We start from the raw sequence: 18,400 nt of genomic DNA, 5'->3' as shown, positions 1-18,400 counted from the left end.
AAGCTGGATACAACATTTTTAAAGGCATAGAATATTAACATATTTCTAGTAGATAACACTTTCTGAGTTCTTACATCAAAAAACTTGCTTGTAGCAGATATTCAATGACCATTCATTGGATTGGGTACGTGGATGGATGAATGGATAGATGAATAAACATATATATAAAACTGAAAATATATAGTTTCCAGATTTGTAGCTGAGGCTCCCGATAATGTTTCTGCTCTTATCAGCTGCCTGGCTCCTCCTAGGGTGTCTCTGCTTGAATTTCTCCAGCCTCAGGAGACTCGTCCTCTGCCCACCCAGCTTTCCCAGCCAAGCTGATGCTGAGAGGCTGGGAAAGGTCACTGAACTGTTCTTTCCCATAGCCCCAGTGGAAGAAGTCCTCCTCTGGGGGCTGAGAGGAATCCTGTGGGCGAGCTCGCTAGACTCAGGTCCATGCTATAAACTGGAACAGGGGCAGACGTCATGGGAATGTCAGGGTCCCTCCACTCACCCTTGTCTCCCTGGGCTCCAGACCCTATCCTTGTTGCCATGGATAGGATGTGCAGATTCCTCCAGACACTTGGATGCTGTCCTAGTGCACAAGTACAAAGGGTCACCACTCATCTCAGAGACACTCTATTAACATGATCTGTTGGTTGCTCTCATTTTAGTTATTTGGTGGTCAAGCCAATACCATGTATACATAACTTTAATATGTTGAAATAACTCTGTCCTCATTTTCTTTTCAAAAGCCAAGATTCTGCAGAGTGTTGTGGAGTCATTCAGAGTGGCCCATGTCACTTTGCACTAGGCAGTGGGTGAGTCAGGGCTGAGTGGTGCTTCCCCTGCCTGGGAAATTCCTAAACGTATGACAAGGCATAACCCAGCAGGGAGGGTTGGAAGTGCTAGGGGTGTGAATGCTGAGCTGCATAGTCACCAGGAAGCCAGTTAGAGGTCAATTCCTGTCTCATTTAGGATACTCTCCACTGCGAATTTACTCCTTTTTAACCCTGTTGGGTTCATAGTGGATAATTACAAATGGACAGTGTATTTTATTTAAAAATATATTTTCTCATTAAAATTAAATATGAGAATAAATCGGCCAGGCACGGTGGCTCACACCTGTAATCCCAGCACTTTAGGAGGTTGAGTTGGGTAGATCACTTGTGGTCAGGAGTTTGAGACCAGCCTGGCCAACATGGCAAAACCTTATTCCTACTAAAAAGAAAAAATTAGCCTGGCATGGTGGCATGTACCTGTAATCCCAGCTACTTAGGAGACTGAGGCAGAAGAATTGCTTGAACCCAGGAGGTAGAGTTTGCAGTGAGCTGAGATCATGCCACTGCACTGCAGCCTGGGTGACAGAGTGAGATTCTGTCTCGAAATAGAAATAAAATAAACCAGAGAATGTAAAAATACATTTTAAATTAATCAATGAAAAAACGTTACCTCTAAGACTAATGTGCATAATAAACTATAATAAGGTTTCTAAGTCAAGCCCATGCTGAAATGATCACTTTATTCACCTTCACCTACATAATTTACCCCAGCACTGAGAAATAGCTAATTATTTCTCCTTTACTCCTTTTCCTCAATGCATATTCGATTTAGCCTTAAAGATTCCAGACCTTGACCTACAAAGGTACAGACAGCAGATGTTTTTTTGTTGCTAAGTAATGTTCAGCTAAGAGGAAAGTAACCTCAGAGTTTGGCTTAGACCCCATAAAACCTAATGAAGTAAACACAAACTCTTTTCATCAGACTTAACTAAGATGGTTCTGTTTTGTATTTTGCAAAAATAATTCTATGGGGGAAGGAACACTAAATCTAATGGAGAGACAGACTCTTTGAATCAAAAGAATAATTCTGGCAGTCGTGTGTCCTGTAGACAAATCTCTTAGGCATCTCTGGTGTGCTCAGAACTCTCTCTTCCTTTTCATTCTTGGAGTGCTTGAGTCCATACTTTGAAGTGGAGCCAGGCAGGGGGCAGTGGGTGGAGGAAATTTCTTCTTAGAGATCCTTAGGAGCAGAGAGCATAGCCATCCTGCAGTGCAAACCTATGTAGTCCAGACCTCAGTATGCTGGAGAATCAATACCACATTTGCCCATGTCCTGAGAGACTGTGAGTGAAGGGCTTCACATCTCTGATCACACACAGGAAGCCTGTTGTGCAAACCTTAGTTATTTAGTTTTTACTTTGCTATTTAGATCTCTGGCAATTGTATATTGGTTACTGCCGTTGTTTTTCATCTTACTGTAGTGGGTGGAATATTTAGCTAGAATCTCTACAACAAGAATGTTATCTTCTTCTAGCAAGTCACTTCGTGTATAAATTTCATTTTATCAAAAATAATTTCCTATAATTAATTGCTTTGATTCCTTGAAAGCACCATGGATCTGAGCCTGAGTTTGTTTGTCTGATCTTCCCATGAACCAGTGTTTCTTGAGCTAAATTAGGTGGTGATTCAAGCCATGAGGAGATTCCTATGTGATTTTTAGCAACATGGGAGGAGTTATGGGAAGCCATAACCTGTGCTTGTGTGTCGGGTTCTGTGCCCAGCCTGCTAGTGTTCCAGCCCCAGCTTCCCACTCACTTGCCTAGGACCTAACCTCTCTGTGCCTCAAGTCATTCATTTCTGGAACAACCCCCAGGGCAGTTGTGAGGATGGAGATGGGATAATTGAATGAGTTTATTATTTTAATTATTATTATTACTAATGTTATTTTTTTTAGTCCAGTAGAGTTCAGATAGCAGGGGGAAAAAAATCTATTTTAGTGGCTCAGCCTCGCTCAGGCCCCTGACACGCTGTGCCTTGCACAGTGGCTTACATTTGTTTTGTTTTCTTGGCTCTGCAACTTTCTACTTCCCCACCAGGTTGTGCAGGCTCCCTCACAGTGAGGACTATTTCATTAAGATTTGTATTCTGTAATATCTATTTTAGAAATGCTTTGGCCTTTCTCATATGAACTGTTAGTACAATAATCAATGTCCTACATCACGGCTCCATGATGTAGGTTGAAATCTGTAACCTCAGGACAGGATCGAGAGGACAGAAAGCAAGCACCGCATTAGGATTGGTCTGGGGACGTAGGGCAATTGCAGACTAAGCAACTCCCGGACAGAGTGAGGACGCGGTTCCAGGCCTCCTTTGAGTTCCGTCTGTACTAGAAACATCCATTTCCCCAGTTATTTGACTGCTGAAATTGGTGGAGGTAGAGTGTGATCTTGCAATTTGAACTCTCAAGTGGGAATGTTTCAGCAACTGGATCTGTTCCAAATGCTCTCTTAAACGGTTATTCAAACAACAACTCCATTCTCTCTGTTTAACAATCCTGTGCCAGGAGAATTTACCATGATACCAGATGGACAGTTGGTGTGTGTGTGGGAGAGGATTTATTAGACTAGATCACATACACATTGGCATACATGTGAGTAGAAATGTGGACAGGAATAAATACTGTTTGAAATATCACAGGGTATATTATGTACATCAGCTTCCTGGTGTGAGATCATTAGATGTTGCGTGATTATGGAACCATTGAAATGAGCCCATTTAGTCTCTGTTTTTGTTTTTGTTTTTGCTGTGGTAAGAACACTCAACATAAAATCTACCTACACTCTTAACAGGCTTTTGAATGCACAATACGGTATTGTTAAGTATAGGTATACAACGACGTATAGTAGATCTCTAGCTCTGACTCATTTTGAATAACTGGAAGTTTATGCCAGCTATACAGCAGTTCTCCATTTCCCTCTTCCCCTAGTCCCTGGCAACCACCATTTTACTCACTGCTTCTATGAGTTTGACTATTTTAGATACCTGATCTAAGTGGAATGACATATTATTTGTCTTTCTGTGTCTGACTTGTTTCACATAGCATAATGTCCTCCCCTAGGTTCATCCATGTTGTTGCATCTGGCAGGATCTCATTTTTTAAGGTTGAATAATATTTCATTGTATGTACCTCCCACATTTGCTTTATCCATTCATCTCTTGATGGACATTTAGGTTGTGTTGAAATCTTGGTTATTGTGAGAAATGCTGCAGTGAACATGGGAATGCAGATGTCTCTCAGAGATCCTAATTTCAGTTTTTTGGTTATATACCCAGAAGTGGGATTGCTAGATCTTACAGTAATTCTATCTTTATCTATTTTTTATTTTATTTTGTGATGGTGTTTCATTCTGTCACCCAGGCTGGAGTACACTGGTGCCATCTCAGCTCACTGCAACCTCCGCCTCACAGGTTCCTGCGATTCTGCTACCTCAGCCTCCTGAGTAGTGAGGATGACAGATGTGCACCACCATGCCCAGCTAATTTTTGTATTTTTAGTAGAGACAGGGCTTCACCATGTTGGCCAGGCTGGTCTCGAACTCCTGGCCTCAGGTGATCCACCTGTCTTGGCCTCCCAAAATGTTGGGATTACAGGCGTGAGTCACCACACGCGGCCTCTGTTTTTAATTTTTTGAGGACCCTCCACATTGTTTTCCAAAGCAGCTGCACCATTGTGCATTCCCTCCAACAGTGTACAAGGGCTGCAATTTCTCCACATCCTTGCCATCACTGATCTTTTGTTTTTTGGATAATAGCCATTCTGGCAGGTATGAGGTGATGGTCATTGTGGTTTTGATTTGCATTTCCCTGTTGATTCATGATGCTGAGCATCTTTTCATATACTTGTCGGCCACTCATCTGCAGGTTCATCATACCATACAGAGCTCTCCAGAACACATGGTTGGTTGTACATCAGGCCCTGACACAATCTAGGGTACACATTAGAATCTTCTGAGCCCTGAGCTGCCTTGTGTGCATTTAGACAGCCAAGATCTAAGACACTTGCCGTTACTATAAGTCACAAGGACTTATTTTTGCCTTGGTGCATGGGTATGCAAGGGTACTCCCTGGAGACAAAGCTCCAATTTAGGTTGCAAACAGAAAAAACTGTCAGCAAGTGCTTCCTTCAGTGAGGATAGATATGGGTAGTTTTTTTTAAAATTCGAAAGTTCTAGGAAAACACATGCCTGCCTTTTATATTGCTGATATTACAGCCATTATCAAATACTTGATCAGTTCCTCTAACTGTCTAACATACCATATAACTTTTAGAGAAAATACTGTTGAATTCTGCAAGTTTGTGTAAACTAATGAATCACAAAATTTCCAGTTAGATTGCAAACTTATTTCTAAATTGGGTTTAAATATTTTTCTTTTTACTTTCTGCAAATTAGAATATTGTCATAAAGATGATATTTTTTGCTCTGGTTTCTCAAAAATGCTTTCTTTTTACCTTTGCCAATATCTAAAAAGAAGCATTACACCATAATGATGTAATATATCATGACAGCCGTATTAAAATACAATCTAAGTTATTCTAGCTAAAACAATCTTATGCCCTGAATGATTTTGGCATCCTCTGTCATAGTTGCTCCTGTTTCTTTGTGTAGGCTACAAAGAACTTTAAAATATGACACTCTTTACATATAGCAATAGTGAGTCTCTCCTCAGCTTTTTATTTGAGTTGGCCGTGGTTATGATTGGTGCTTCACTCGTGATTAGGATCTAACACCTTGTTTGACAAAATCCTGTAGCTTTGTCCTGGGACTCAGCAATAATAGGGAAGGTATGGCTAGCAAGAGAGAGGCACAGTCAGGAGTTAGCTAAAGAGAAAATCATATTTGACATTGTCACAAGCCCAAGCCAACATGAGGTCTTGGTTTTAGCAAGATCAGCTAATAAAGGACTGAGTCTTAAAGTCTCCCAGATTCAGGTGGGCCACCTGACCACAGCATTTGGCAGGCCAGTCTACAGGTACCAAGAGCCCAGTCTAAAGAATTCAAGAGGCTAACTTGAGCAGGCAGAGACATGTGCTGGGTTATGAGCTGTCATGGAAATGGTTAGTCAAGAAACCAGTTCGGCCTAATGTTCACATTGTAAAACTGCACCCTTAATAGCTAACTCGACATATGGCTGCAGATTTTCAGATTCCTCTCTGTAGTGATTTAAACATAGTGTCAAGTCTGTGTGGAGGTACTTAATTTGGTCACTTTGTGCCTGAATTTACCGAGCATTCTTCAGTTGCCTTCCTCATGGGACCCATTAGCTTTTCTCTATCCCACTGTCAAGGAGTAAACCATACTCCAATTAGTAAAGGAGCTTGTGACTTGAGCTACTTACCTTGGCTTTAAGTCTTCTCTGGCTAGTTAGATGGCAAAGGTGAGAGCTGGCTGGGGCTTTACATCAATAACCGTACAAGGTGGTTCATGGTTGTTCTCAGGGGCTGGAATTAGTATGACACCTCTTGCGCTCTGCTGTCATACTTGTACTTAGATACGATAGATTTAGAAATATTTTCTGAAAGAATGAATAAAGGGAACTGAAAAAGTGTAGGGAGGAATCTGTAAAGCCAGATCTGTCACCAAGAGGAAGACTCCAAATGCAGCCCTGCGAGGGGTCAGAAGCCTCGTTGCTACGTGCACTGATGCACGGAAGCCTTCCTGGAGTGCAGATTGCATTTTGTTTCCCTTACTAAACGGAATCCACTTGGCTTCCATTTAGTAACTCCTTTCGCTTGGCTGGGATTGGATTACGGAAGGGCTGTGACGTTGTGTTCCTTCACAGTGGATGGCGCGTGGTCTTGCTGGTCCCCCTGGACGAAATGTTCAGCAACATGCGGCGGTGGACACTATATGAGGACCCGCTCTTGCTCCAATCCGGCCCCGGCCTATGGAGGGGACATCTGCCTGGGGCTGCACACAGAAGAGGCACTCTGCAACACGCAGCCCTGCCCAGGTAAGCGGCTCCTCACCTACTGCACAGCTTTGGGACAAATTGGCCTCTTTCCTTAATGGATAAATGGTGAAGTTGATAATACCCCATCCCAGTAAGTACTGAAAGGGGGGTGGACAAGTTAACAACATGCTGTTACCCTTGAAGTGACTTTAAAACATAGCATCTACAATAAAACAGTTCCCACTGTGCCACAGATTCAGAACTCGTGTTCGAAGCCTGTAGCCCAGCAATGGGAGAGGGCGAAAGGCTTCAAACACGAGTTCTGAATCTGTGGCTTGGTACAACACCCAATCTCCCTAATTAGGAAACATCAGCATTCCAATTTATTCTTGACTTTGCTAATAACACTAGTGACCCACAGGCAACACCTTGCTGTGTGGAGGGAGAGAGAAAGTCCAAGGAAATGTGGGAAAGAACGAGCATTTGTACTGCCCCGCTCCGAGTCTGGAGGTCTGAGTCGGGAAATCGCCTGCAGCTTTTTGGTCTCAAAACCAGCCTGGGTGCAGCCACGTGCCTTCCAAAGATCTCCAGACCTGTGTTCCAGGAATGATTTCTAAAATGTGACAGGAGGACACTAAGCACTCTTGGAGGATGCTTCATCTATTGGCAATGGGCTGTAATTTAGAGGCAGTGCAATTAAAGGAAAGAAAAAGCATGACATCACATCAGTAAGAGGAGGAGCACAGCAAACCACAGAAACTGGTGATAGCAAAGCATTCTTCAAGCCAGTAGCCTAATAACGGAGTCTGAGGTTTTGTTGTTGAAAATCAGGGTGGGGAGCAGGGAGCACCGCTGTGAAGTGCAACACACAGGAGCCAGACATGGGCCCGTGGGTGTGGCAGCTCCTGGCTCCAAGCTCCCTGTGGCTGATGTAGGTGCCCAGGGACTCCACCACCACCACCACACCAGAAATAGCTTGGTTTACTGACATGAAGGAACCACCTGGAATGAAAATGAGCTATTCTTTTCTTGGTCTAACTTTGACACTGAAACACACACTTTTGTTTTTAGCTTGCTCCTGCACATCTTTCTAGGAGGTTCTATGTATATTGAAAAGGGCCTTGAAGCCAGATTCTCACTGTCATTCCAAAAACTGACACTTTCTGCATTTCTAAGGAAATATTGTACCCTTTACCTCGAGCAACACACAAGTTTGATTTTCAAATTTTCCCTGCCACTGCAAAGTGGACGCTTCTATTTAAAAAGGGGGGAAAAGCAAACTGCATGGAAAAATACCTTATTATCCGGGCTAAAATTTCATAAACAATATTGAGAGTTTACTTTTTTAACCCTCTTACTTATATAGCAGTGTTACTCCTTCCTTCTCACACGTTTGTATGGCTGGGTGAATTTCACAAATCCTGGTAAATGTTCCACTTCGGGGTGAAGTTTCCTTTCAATGCCCATCTTTTGGCCTTGACCCAAGACTTATGCATTGACCTTATCTCTTCAGAGACAGCAGACACGAGATAAGATGAATTCTACCTTAAAGGTAGCCTGATTTTGGCATGTTGACTCTGAGGAATTGTTTTTATGACGGAAGAGAAAGTAATTGTGTAGCCTCAGACTCCCTTTGAGCAACCTGAGACCTTCATGAGCACACAATTACTTCTCTTGCCTGAGCACAGAGGAAGTGGAGAATTTTCAGGAAAGCATTTGATGCTCTTTGAGGGGAGCATTACCCATAGGGAAATGGCACCTGCATTGATGACTTAGGTGCCTCTGCTGCTGATGGTACACACACAGCTGGGTCTCATGGATTCACTTATTGAGTGTATAAATACAATTACTTTACAATGTTAAAATAATGTGGGTCTTAGGAAATTTATTTTAAGCACATGATATCTGATCAGATATATACCAGCGCAGGCATTTTTATTCATCCTCATGTGTACTGTATGTACTGGACCTGTTAGATGATACAACTACATCTTACTGATGCACAGAACCATTAAAAACATGCTATGGAATCCAGAAATCACACATGTAACTTGCCAGTGAGTCCAGGATGATTGAGCTTATTGGCCATTCCGCCCCATCTCCCCTCTTCTGATCTCTGCAGAGAGCTGGTCAGAGTGGTCGGACTGGTCTGAGTGCGAAGCCTCTGGTGTCCAAGTCCGTGCCCGCCAGTGCATCCTCCTGTTCCCCGTGGGCAGCCAGTGCTCCGGGAACACCACGGAGAGCCGGCCGTGTGTGTTTGGCTCTAATTTCATCCCAGGTAAGAGCAGAGGTATCTGTCAATAAGAACAAAATCACTTCCAACATGGAGAGAGAAAATGATTCATAGGTCAGAGTTGTATTTGGCTTATTTGGTGATATAGAAATGATTCTATCAAGCCCTGTGGTTTCAAGATGTTTAAAATGTAGGTCTATAGATAACTGCAGATTTAAACATGAATTCAGTTCATGAGTTTAAGATTTCTTAGGCAAAGTGTCTTTTGCAGTTTATTGACTATAATACAATCAGAAGACTTTGCTCAAAAAATGAAAATATTGTTACTATTAAGTCTGATTTAGTTATTTGCTTATTTTAACATTAGGTTAAATGTTTAGGCAATGCTCACTGTGTATGCACTGGTACACAGAGAAAACGCACCATTCTCTTTATCTAATCTTTAATATACTTGGGAAGGTAGAAATGCATCATTATTCTCCTGTTGGAGAAGAGGTTGGCCCTCATTCTACCAGCTTTTCATGGTAAAGTCATAGTTGTTGGTGATAGCTGGTCACCTGTTGTACGCTCACTGTAACAAGGTGTTATACGAATGCATAAATCATTGCGCATATGTCCACTGTGTGCCTTAGGACTGTTACGTGGACCAGCCTCTTACAAATAAATAGTAGAGTTGAATTCTATAAGCCAGTTTTATTTGTGTTCTTTCGTCTGTGTAGAAGATACTATTTTAGAGAAAATTAGTACACCATACCTCAATCATGTATGACACAGAACTATAAGAGTGGTTATTACTATTTTCCTTTTTAACCATAGTCATATTTTTAATTCTTGTTGTCTAATAAAAAATCAGTACAGGAAAGGATGGTGTTTCTAGACTCCTGAGTGATGTTTTATCCTCGGGAGTTAAAACACGTCGGAGATGTGGCCTCTCTCTGCATCCTGCTGTGGGTTTCACGTGTGGCATGCAAAGAGATCAGGGACGTCCTGAAGAGGGACTTAACTTGTTCTGGAGACGTTCTTGAGCTCTGGTGAATGGGCCGTCCCTCTGCTGGGAAGGTGACAACACTGGCTTTGATGGAACAAGTCTCAGAAGCAAGAATGCCACAGGAGTACTCTGTGTGTTGGGCAGAGCAGGGGGTTCCCCCGTGGCAGGACACCTTGTAATGGAAAATGAGCACATTCCCTGCTTTCAACCCGAGAGACCATAGCATTATCTTTCTGTGATAAATGAATCTTATCTCTCCCCAGTCAAAGTGATTTGGCCAAATCCATATCATGTTGGTTAAAACAAGCAAACGAACAAGTAGAATTTTTCTGGTAATTAATCAGGCTTTTGAAACTTGATGTCACATAAAATTCAGAATCATTAGACAAACATACACGAAGCATGAACTGTCTTCCCAACACCTTTTACACATTGTGATTTGACTTTTATTTTTCCAGAAGTATCTGTGGCAAGATCCAGTAGCGTAGAAGAGAAAAGGTGTGGAGGTACGTTATTCCTTTTAAGTAATTGTAACGGGTATACTGATATAGTCTAATCATTTCCCTTCCTGCATGTTTTCTATAATGTTTCTGCCTCTTGGCCAAGAATGAAAAACTGGAGAAAGTCATGGATCCCAGGCATTCTACCTTGGCATAAATGCTAATAGTCAATATTTGATGTGCAGATCGGTGGTTCTCAAAGTGGGGTGCCTAGACCCACGTCAAGAGCATGGCCTGGGAACTCGATGGAAATGCAGATCCTCAGGACCCACCTTGATCCACAGAATCAGGACCTCCCTGGGAAGGTCCCAGCAGTCGGTGGTTCAATTCACCCTGCAGGTGATTCTGATGGATGCTAAGCTTTATGAACCAGTGGTCTCGGTATTCACTATAGCTAGTTTGATGAGTAAAGTAGAATTCAAACAATTTGTTTATATTTATACAACAAATCCATGGCAGCTAGCCTCCAATCTGCAACCCACTGAAATGACTAAATTGTAATGAGGTATAAGGTTATACCCATAGTGCTAGAGGAATTTTTCAAACCCGCTGCCACCCTGAATGTCAAAGACAACATTATCTGATTCAAGTCCATGACAAATTTGGACTTCACAGTCTGTGCCTTACATATACCCATAAAGTACTTGTTGGTGTTGTGAACATACCTGGACACAGAGGTTGGCTGTCCAGCAACCAAGGAACAGCCCATGTCCGCCTTTCGGAATCCAAGCCAGTGTCTACATTGAGACCTTCACTTCCACATGTGTGACTGATGATGATAGACTCCCATTTGCTCTCCTAATCCATTCCACAGGGTGTCCCAGAGAGCCCAGCCCAACAGGCATTGCCTCTGACATGTTCACATGGAACCTGAAGCTTCATAGGCATGTTTCAGGAATGTATCATTCCTAACTACCATTGTCAACTACCTTGATTAGGAGCTTACTGGCTGGGCACAGTGCCTCATGCCTGTAATCCCAGCACTTTGGGAGGCCGAGGCAGACAGATCACCTGAGGTCAGGAGTTCGAGACCAGCCTTGCCAACATGGTGAAACACCATCTCTAACAAAAAATATAAAAATTTTTTGTTAGACATGGTGGCACACACCTGTAGTCCCAGCTACTGGAGAGGCTGAGGCAGGAGAATCTTTGAACTTGGGAGGCGGAGGTTGCAGTGAGCTGAGATTGTGCCACTGCATTCCAGCCTGGGTGACAGAATGAGACCCTGTATCAAAAATAAATAAATAAATAAATAATAGAAGAGCTCACTATCTGTGACATTCTGTCTGCTCAGTCAGCAGTCTGTTAGTTCATTCACTCATTCATTCATTCAGTAAACCTTGCTGAACACCTGCTCTGTGTCAGTTTTGTAAAGACCATTGAGCTTATGATGGGCACCCAGGCAGTCTCAGGCCCTCTGACAAGCAATCATATCATCAGAGACCCCAGTGCCTCAGAAGGGCAATGTTAGGTGTCTGAGCTCAGTCCGTGGAGTGAGTTCACTAACTGGCCGTTGCTAACATGGGATCCAACAACAAAATGAATATGCAACCGGTTCACATAAAAATGATCATGCCAATTAGTACCCTCTAATGTTTTTAGATCAATAATTGTGTGCTCTACACTGTTTTACATGTTATAGACAAGAATATGGTGCAAAGCCCATTTGGTCCTCACAAGGAGCATTCATGTAGGCACCAGGGTCCACAGTTCTTCATGTAACACCTCTGGAGATAGAGAAGGGTTTTGGAACTCAGCAGTTTCTAGATGGTAGAAGGGTATGTAGGGCCTTTACTCTAATTACATAACACCTGCACAGGACCTGGGGTTGTTCTACAACCAATCTCCTTAACAATGCTGCTGTGAGATGTTGAAAAAGTGCAGATGCTAAGGGTCTTCCTAGAAGTTCTGCTCAGGTCTGCAGAAAATGGGTCAGGTCAGTGACATTTTAATACCAGATGACTGATGAAACATTACTTTTCAGAGATTTTGCATTTGGGAATTATAGAAAAGGAACAGTGCTTATGTATTTAATCTGCATTTTATAAATGGAGACCATGAGGCTCAGAGGGGTGATGTCACTGGCCCAAGTGCACACATGGAATTTAGCCAGTGGGATCCAGTGTGAGTTTGGAACCCAAAGCACCGTAGGAAAAGAGCCCTGACAATAAGTACTCAAAGGCATTGTGTTCAGGAAGCTCGAGCCACAGTAGCCCTGGTAGGTAACACTCTTGGACAACACCCAGGGTCCATGACTCTGCTGTCATCAAGGACAGTGTAGGTCAAGAGTGGAGCAGAGTTTATAAGCATTCCTATTCTCAGGGAGGCCATAGAGAGCCTGAGGCTCAAACAGCTGATGCCTCAGCAGAGCTGGCTAGATATTTGTGCCTGCTGCTAGACATGTGCAGTTCACTTTCCTCCCGCTGAGCCTGAGTTACCCTGTGAAAGACCTTCAAGGGCCTTGAGAGCCCAGGAGAACCTTGTGCAAAGCCCATCCCCACCCTAAAATACTACTTCTGTGTGTCTGAACCAGCTGTGCCTAATGGCTGCACAAGCCTTGAGATGCTATTGGTTAAATCACAGGAAGTGGAACTTCTCTGAGATATTCAGAATGGTTTTTTTTTTTTTTTTTTAGATCTTTAGGCTGCTGGCACTGGCACAATGGCATAGGCAGTTTAGATGAATCTTATTGTAGGGCTAATCGTTGAAAACAGTTACCTAGCAAGGATGTTTTTGACAACATAGGCATCTTTATTTCGTTTTCATTTTGTTGGAAAATCAATCAAACTTTGTACAGGAAATTAGCCAATTGAACCAACAAGGTAGTTGGTCTGTATTCCATCTTTACTGATCAAAATCAACAGCAGAAAATCATATTCAAAGGAAAGAACTACAATAAGCACATTCAGAGGAGGTTTAATGGGCACTACTTTCCCCATGCAGAAAAATGTACTTCCACTGAAATTTTTCATCTTAGAGAGCTATTTTTAGTTGCATGAGACACAAAGACTATATAATCATCATAAAGATGTCAGCTGGCCCCAGCCCTTCCCAGGCACCTGCTGGAATGATTCATTTGACTAGTGACACAGTATCTGCATATGGAGACCATTATGCATCTTCCCTGTGTTATAATGAAACATGAGTTATCAGTGCAGAAGGAAGTATTTCCTTCGGTACAAGTCATTGACCCTGGAGAGCGCTAGCAGCCGAAATACAGAGAAGTAAGAACTTGTGTGAAATCAGCTCTTGCTTATCTAAGTACAGCGTCAGTGTTACAGTTAAAGTCCCAGTGGCTGCTGGTGGAATGCTTCCTGTATGCTTTATCCGGCTGTCACAGTTTGGTGGTTCTACAGCCCTAGAGGCTTCATCACAGAGTCAAGAAAGGCCAAAGATTCTGAAACCATTGACCAACTAAGCTGTGAGTGAAAAACTGAGGTGGTTGTCAGGGAGTGGGTGATGCTTGTGGAATGTTCTAGTGCTGTCGTCCGGGACGATCCAGCCCTTAGTGCTGACTACATTGGGCGCTTGTGGTAGGAACCGCATTGTCCACTGGGACTTCAGTGGTCAGGATTGTCTTGGGAGTTCTGCCTGACAGTGAGTCAGAGGGAAGGCAGCCTCCCTTCATAGTGTCCATGTACCCAAGGGGGCAGATCCATCTCCAAAGTCCTGGAACACATCTGGAGCAGCCAAGGAGCACAGCTTAGAGGGAAAAGTTCAGGGTTTAGGGACAAAGAGAGATATCCAACCTCTGCCACGTATCACAGGTGAGGCCTTGATGGCATCTTCTGACTGTAGATTCAGCTTCCCTGGGGTCTCTCAGCCACTGGACGGTTACATGAGGTTCAGGAAGTATTCAAACAGAGCCCCGTAGACCTAGGTCTGGTGGGCACTCAGTGAACAGTGTCCCTCCTTTTGACACCAAGTGTTAGAGCCCCATGGGTCAGCATTGGCAGGGTGGAGTCCCTTCCAGGTGGTGAGGATCATGAGCACAGGGAAGGCGGCTCAGAAAATCCCTGGGGAGGAGACTGGGGTGGTTAAGATGCACACAGACTCTGGGTTCAGGGGCAAACCCGCAGGGTCTTCTCATTATCTCTAGAGCCTGGAAAACCTTGCTCTGTAGCCAGGCAGACTTGCCAGCACTGCAGTGATGCTCAGCACATAGCTCCAATTGTCCCTCTGGGTGCAGGGTTGACAGGTCAGGGAAAGGTATTGGTGACACTGCCCCTCACCCTGGTGGTGTGTGGAGACACCCTGGGGGAAAGCTGGTGTCTTCAGGATGTGCTCTGAGCAGGTGGCACATGAGGCCAGTACCCCATGGGCAGCAGCCACTTGGTTCCAACAACACAGAGGAAGATAAGGCCCTGTTCTGCTTCACCCAGTTCTCCCGAAACCCAGCGCTGTGGCACTGCCCAGATGCTGCCTTCCTTTCCGGAAAGGCTTGAAACTTTAATAGTAGTATTTCACCAACACACACAAGGAATATCTGTTGTCTTCGTTGTTTTCTCAGACATAACACAGGTCTTGGTATGGTGCCTTGATGTCACTTGAGCCAATCCTATTTTAGAGATATAAGTCCATGCTGGCAAATTTTCTGAATGCTTTGTATTCATAACTCCAGGAAAATAATGAAACAGAAGAGATGCCATTAAATAGGAAAACACTGGGGAAAAGAAGGTCATTTCATGACTATTTAAAAGATCATATTTTATTGATTGAACACAAATCCCTTATTTCTCTTTAGTCAACCATTTTCTCGACAAGGCCTTCAAAACACAACATAAGTGAGAAAAGTGGTACACAGGAGAGTGTTTGCACCACACACAGCACACATGGGTGCCGAGTGTCTCTGGAAGGGCGCAGGAGAAAGTGCTTAGAATAGTTACCTGTAGAAAAGGATTTGTTTTTCCTGTAGACCCTTTTGCACTTTCTAATGTGTGGAAACTGTATATAATGGAAACTGTATAAGTTTATGTGAATAGAAAACTATATATATATAGTTTTCTATTCACATAAACTTATATATAATGGAATATATATATATATATATATATATATAATGGAAACTGTATAAGTTTATGTGAATAGAAAACATTTTAAATAGGATGAAATGGAGAGAGGGCTAAAAGCAGTCTGGGTTGCAGATGAGCAGTAGGTTGGGAGAGAAGCTGCTTCTCCCTTGTTTTCAGGACACAGCCCTGGTGTGCACGGGGAGGCCCAACCCATTGAGGAGCATGCATAACCTTTTCTGCAGAAACCCTGCACATCACGGATTAGGCTGAACTTGAAGCAGAAGAACACTGTTGTGCAAACCTTTAAATTAAAAAAAAAAAAATGCTTCTGGCAGTGTATTAAAGTTTAAGGTCACTCCAAAGGACTATCATCCGTAAGAGAATGAATTTAAAATACCTTGCGCTCCACCAGGCACGGTGGCTGACGCCTGTAATCCCAACACTTTGAGAGGCCGAGACTGGCGGATCACCTAAGGTTGGAGTTTGAGACCAGCCTGACCAACATGGAGAAACCCAGTCTCTACTAAAAATACAAAATTAGCCGGGTGTGGTGGCACATGTCTGTAATCCCAGCTACTCGGGAGGCTGAGGCAAGAGAATCACATGAACCCAGGAGGTGGAGGCTGTGGTGAGCTGAGATCACACCATTGCACTCCAGCCTGGGCAACAAGGGTGAAACTCCATCTGAAAAAAAAAAAAAAGAATCCTGTGCTCACTCTGGAGAAGTTTCTTGATGGTCATGACATTTCCAACAAAATACTTAAGAATGATGGTTTCTTTAATTTGGGAATGGGATGAGGCTTTTCACTTTGACTTTCTCTTTTCATCCTAGCGTTTGGAGTAGCTAGGCAGGATGTTCTTTTCAAGTGTGGCATCACTTTGCTCCTGTCTCCCTAGAGTTCAACATGTTCCACATGATCGCCGTGGGGCTGAGCAGCTCCATCCTTGGCTGCCTCCTCACCCTGCTTGTCTACACCTACTGCCAGCGGTACCAGCAGCAATCCCACGATGCGACTGTCATCCACCCCGTCTCACCCGCCCCCCTTAATACCAGCATAACCAACCACATCAACAAACTGGACAAGTACGACTCGGTGGAGGCCATCAAGGTAAGGAGTCGGCAGCGACAGTGGCAACCAGGTGTGCACAGAAGGCGGGTGGACCCTGCCTTTATTATTATAAAAACTATCTTTAAATAATGTTCAAGCAGAGTAAAGGCTTTTCAACTCTGCATAATGTAAAATTGCTGTACCTGGTGTTGGGTGATGTGTGTTCTTAATTTCCCCCATGAGTAATTAATCCAGGATTTGACCCAGGAGTTTAGAGTAAATGGTTAGTTCCCTTCACATTCTGAGGAGGAAGTGGGGTGGGTATCAGCTTAGAACCTCACAGGCCTGGCTCATGGGTGGACATCATGTATACCTGGGTAAACCTGTGCTAGTTCTTTTCATTCACTCAGCCACCATTTTCTCCTCTATAAACTGGAGATAATGAGAATTAAATGGGATCATTTATCTAAAATGCTTTGAACAGTGCCTAGCAAAATAAATGTGGTTTTTACTTGAGGCACTTGGCATTATGGTTCAGAGTACAAGTTACTTACTTTTTTGAACCTTAGTTTCTTTATCTTCAAAATGGATATAAGAGTACATGCTCCTGTATTGCTGTTGTGAGGTTTAAATGTCCTAAAGAACATGAGGCTTGTTCTAACTGTGTGTACACAGAGGTGAGGGTGTAGCTGGAAACATGTCAAGGGCTTCTGTCCATTGCACCCAACCTCCCTTATTACCCACATGAACGAAGGGAAATCTCCTGAGCTAAGTTTAAGTAAATTTTGATATTCCTGCTAGGTGCCTGGTTTCCCATAACACTCGGAGGGAGTATTTTGATGCCTTTTCTCTGCTGTGGTGGTTTCCTTTGAAATTGAATTTTCTCCCTCTGTGAGAATAAGGACTATCTTTAGCCCTTGCGACTTCAGGTGGCTGGGAGACCTTATGTCCCAGGAGCCACAATGTCCATACTTGTCTCCTCTCAGCCACATGGCCTCTATTTTCCACCACCTGGATGGAGACACGCCAATTAACTTTTCCCCTTGGACCCTGCTTAAACCAAGATCCACAAGCCAGGAGCATCTCCCCGCTTACTCAGATGGTAGATCTGGGGAATGAACACCAGGAATTAATAACAGGCCCTTCCTAGCCTCACAGAAATGAGCTCCTAGAGTAGGGAGGAGGCTAGAAGAGGAGCACGAGCTTCTTCCATGAACAAGAGCTTTCAAAACAAACATTTGGATCTTAAGGAAAGGGTTCCTCTGAGCGTGATTCCAACGCATCATCTTGTCTCTGGTCACTGTTACTACGGGCATCAGAAGACAATTTACCCAGTCCTGTGTTCCCATTGAAGATTCAACAGCCATTTTTAAGATAATCAGAAATGTTTCTGCCATGAAGGCAAAGGACCTTGAAGGCACAGACAGCTGCCCAGTCTTTAATGAATCCTGCCAGAACGTTTTTCTGATACTTTGCCCAGACTAATCCTGGACAGATGGCCTCTGGGCACCCTCCTTCATCTTCATTTTATTCCTCTCCATATATGTCTTCTATCTGGCTCAGTTGAGGCTCTTTGAAACTGCAGGTGACTTTAATGCCTATGCACAGAAAATGGCTACAGTGATCACCTTCTAACAAGTTCAGGATGAAAAGCAATTAAGGCATTTGAAACCTGGTGCCCTTACTTAAATAAGTTCCGTCAAGGTCTCTGATAAATGTACTCACCCATGGTCATCTGAAAGCTACTTACATATCTATTCAGTTATATGAATATGAATTCAGTTGTATATATTCAGTTACATTCACACTGTCTGTTAATTTGAAATCATGAGAGTTTTAGGTTTTCTAGAGATTTAGAATTGGGTTTTCTAACCCCCTGCTTCTCTTGGTAACTTCATAGCT

The 18,400-nt window shown here is 43.3% G+C and overlaps 1 protein-coding gene across 1 annotated transcript in view; it reads left to right on the top strand.

Moving 5' to 3' along the window:
• Nucleotides 1-18,400, top strand: part of SEMA5A (sema domain, seven thrombospondin repeats (type 1 and type 1-like), transmembrane domain (TM) and short cytoplasmic domain, (semaphorin) 5A) — a 372,837-nt gene that overhangs the window by 346,194 nt on the left and 8,243 nt on the right. Inside the window, exons 18-21 of the mRNA XM_011978059.1 lie at nt 6,606-6,776; nt 8,839-8,994; nt 10,396-10,443; nt 16,347-16,558. Of these exons, the coding sequence (XP_011833449.1) occupies nt 6,606-6,776; nt 8,839-8,994; nt 10,396-10,443; nt 16,347-16,558 (587 nt within the window). The remainder of the gene's footprint in view (nt 1-6,605; nt 6,777-8,838; nt 8,995-10,395; nt 10,444-16,346; nt 16,559-18,400) is intronic.

Source organism: Mandrillus leucophaeus, unplaced genomic scaffold, assembly GCF_000951045.1.
Source record: "Mandrillus leucophaeus isolate KB7577 unplaced genomic scaffold, Mleu.le_1.0 Scaffold188, whole genome shotgun sequence".
Classification (NCBI taxonomy): domain Eukaryota; kingdom Metazoa; phylum Chordata; class Mammalia; order Primates; family Cercopithecidae; genus Mandrillus; species Mandrillus leucophaeus.
This window is presented reverse-complemented; position numbering and strand designations above follow the sequence as displayed.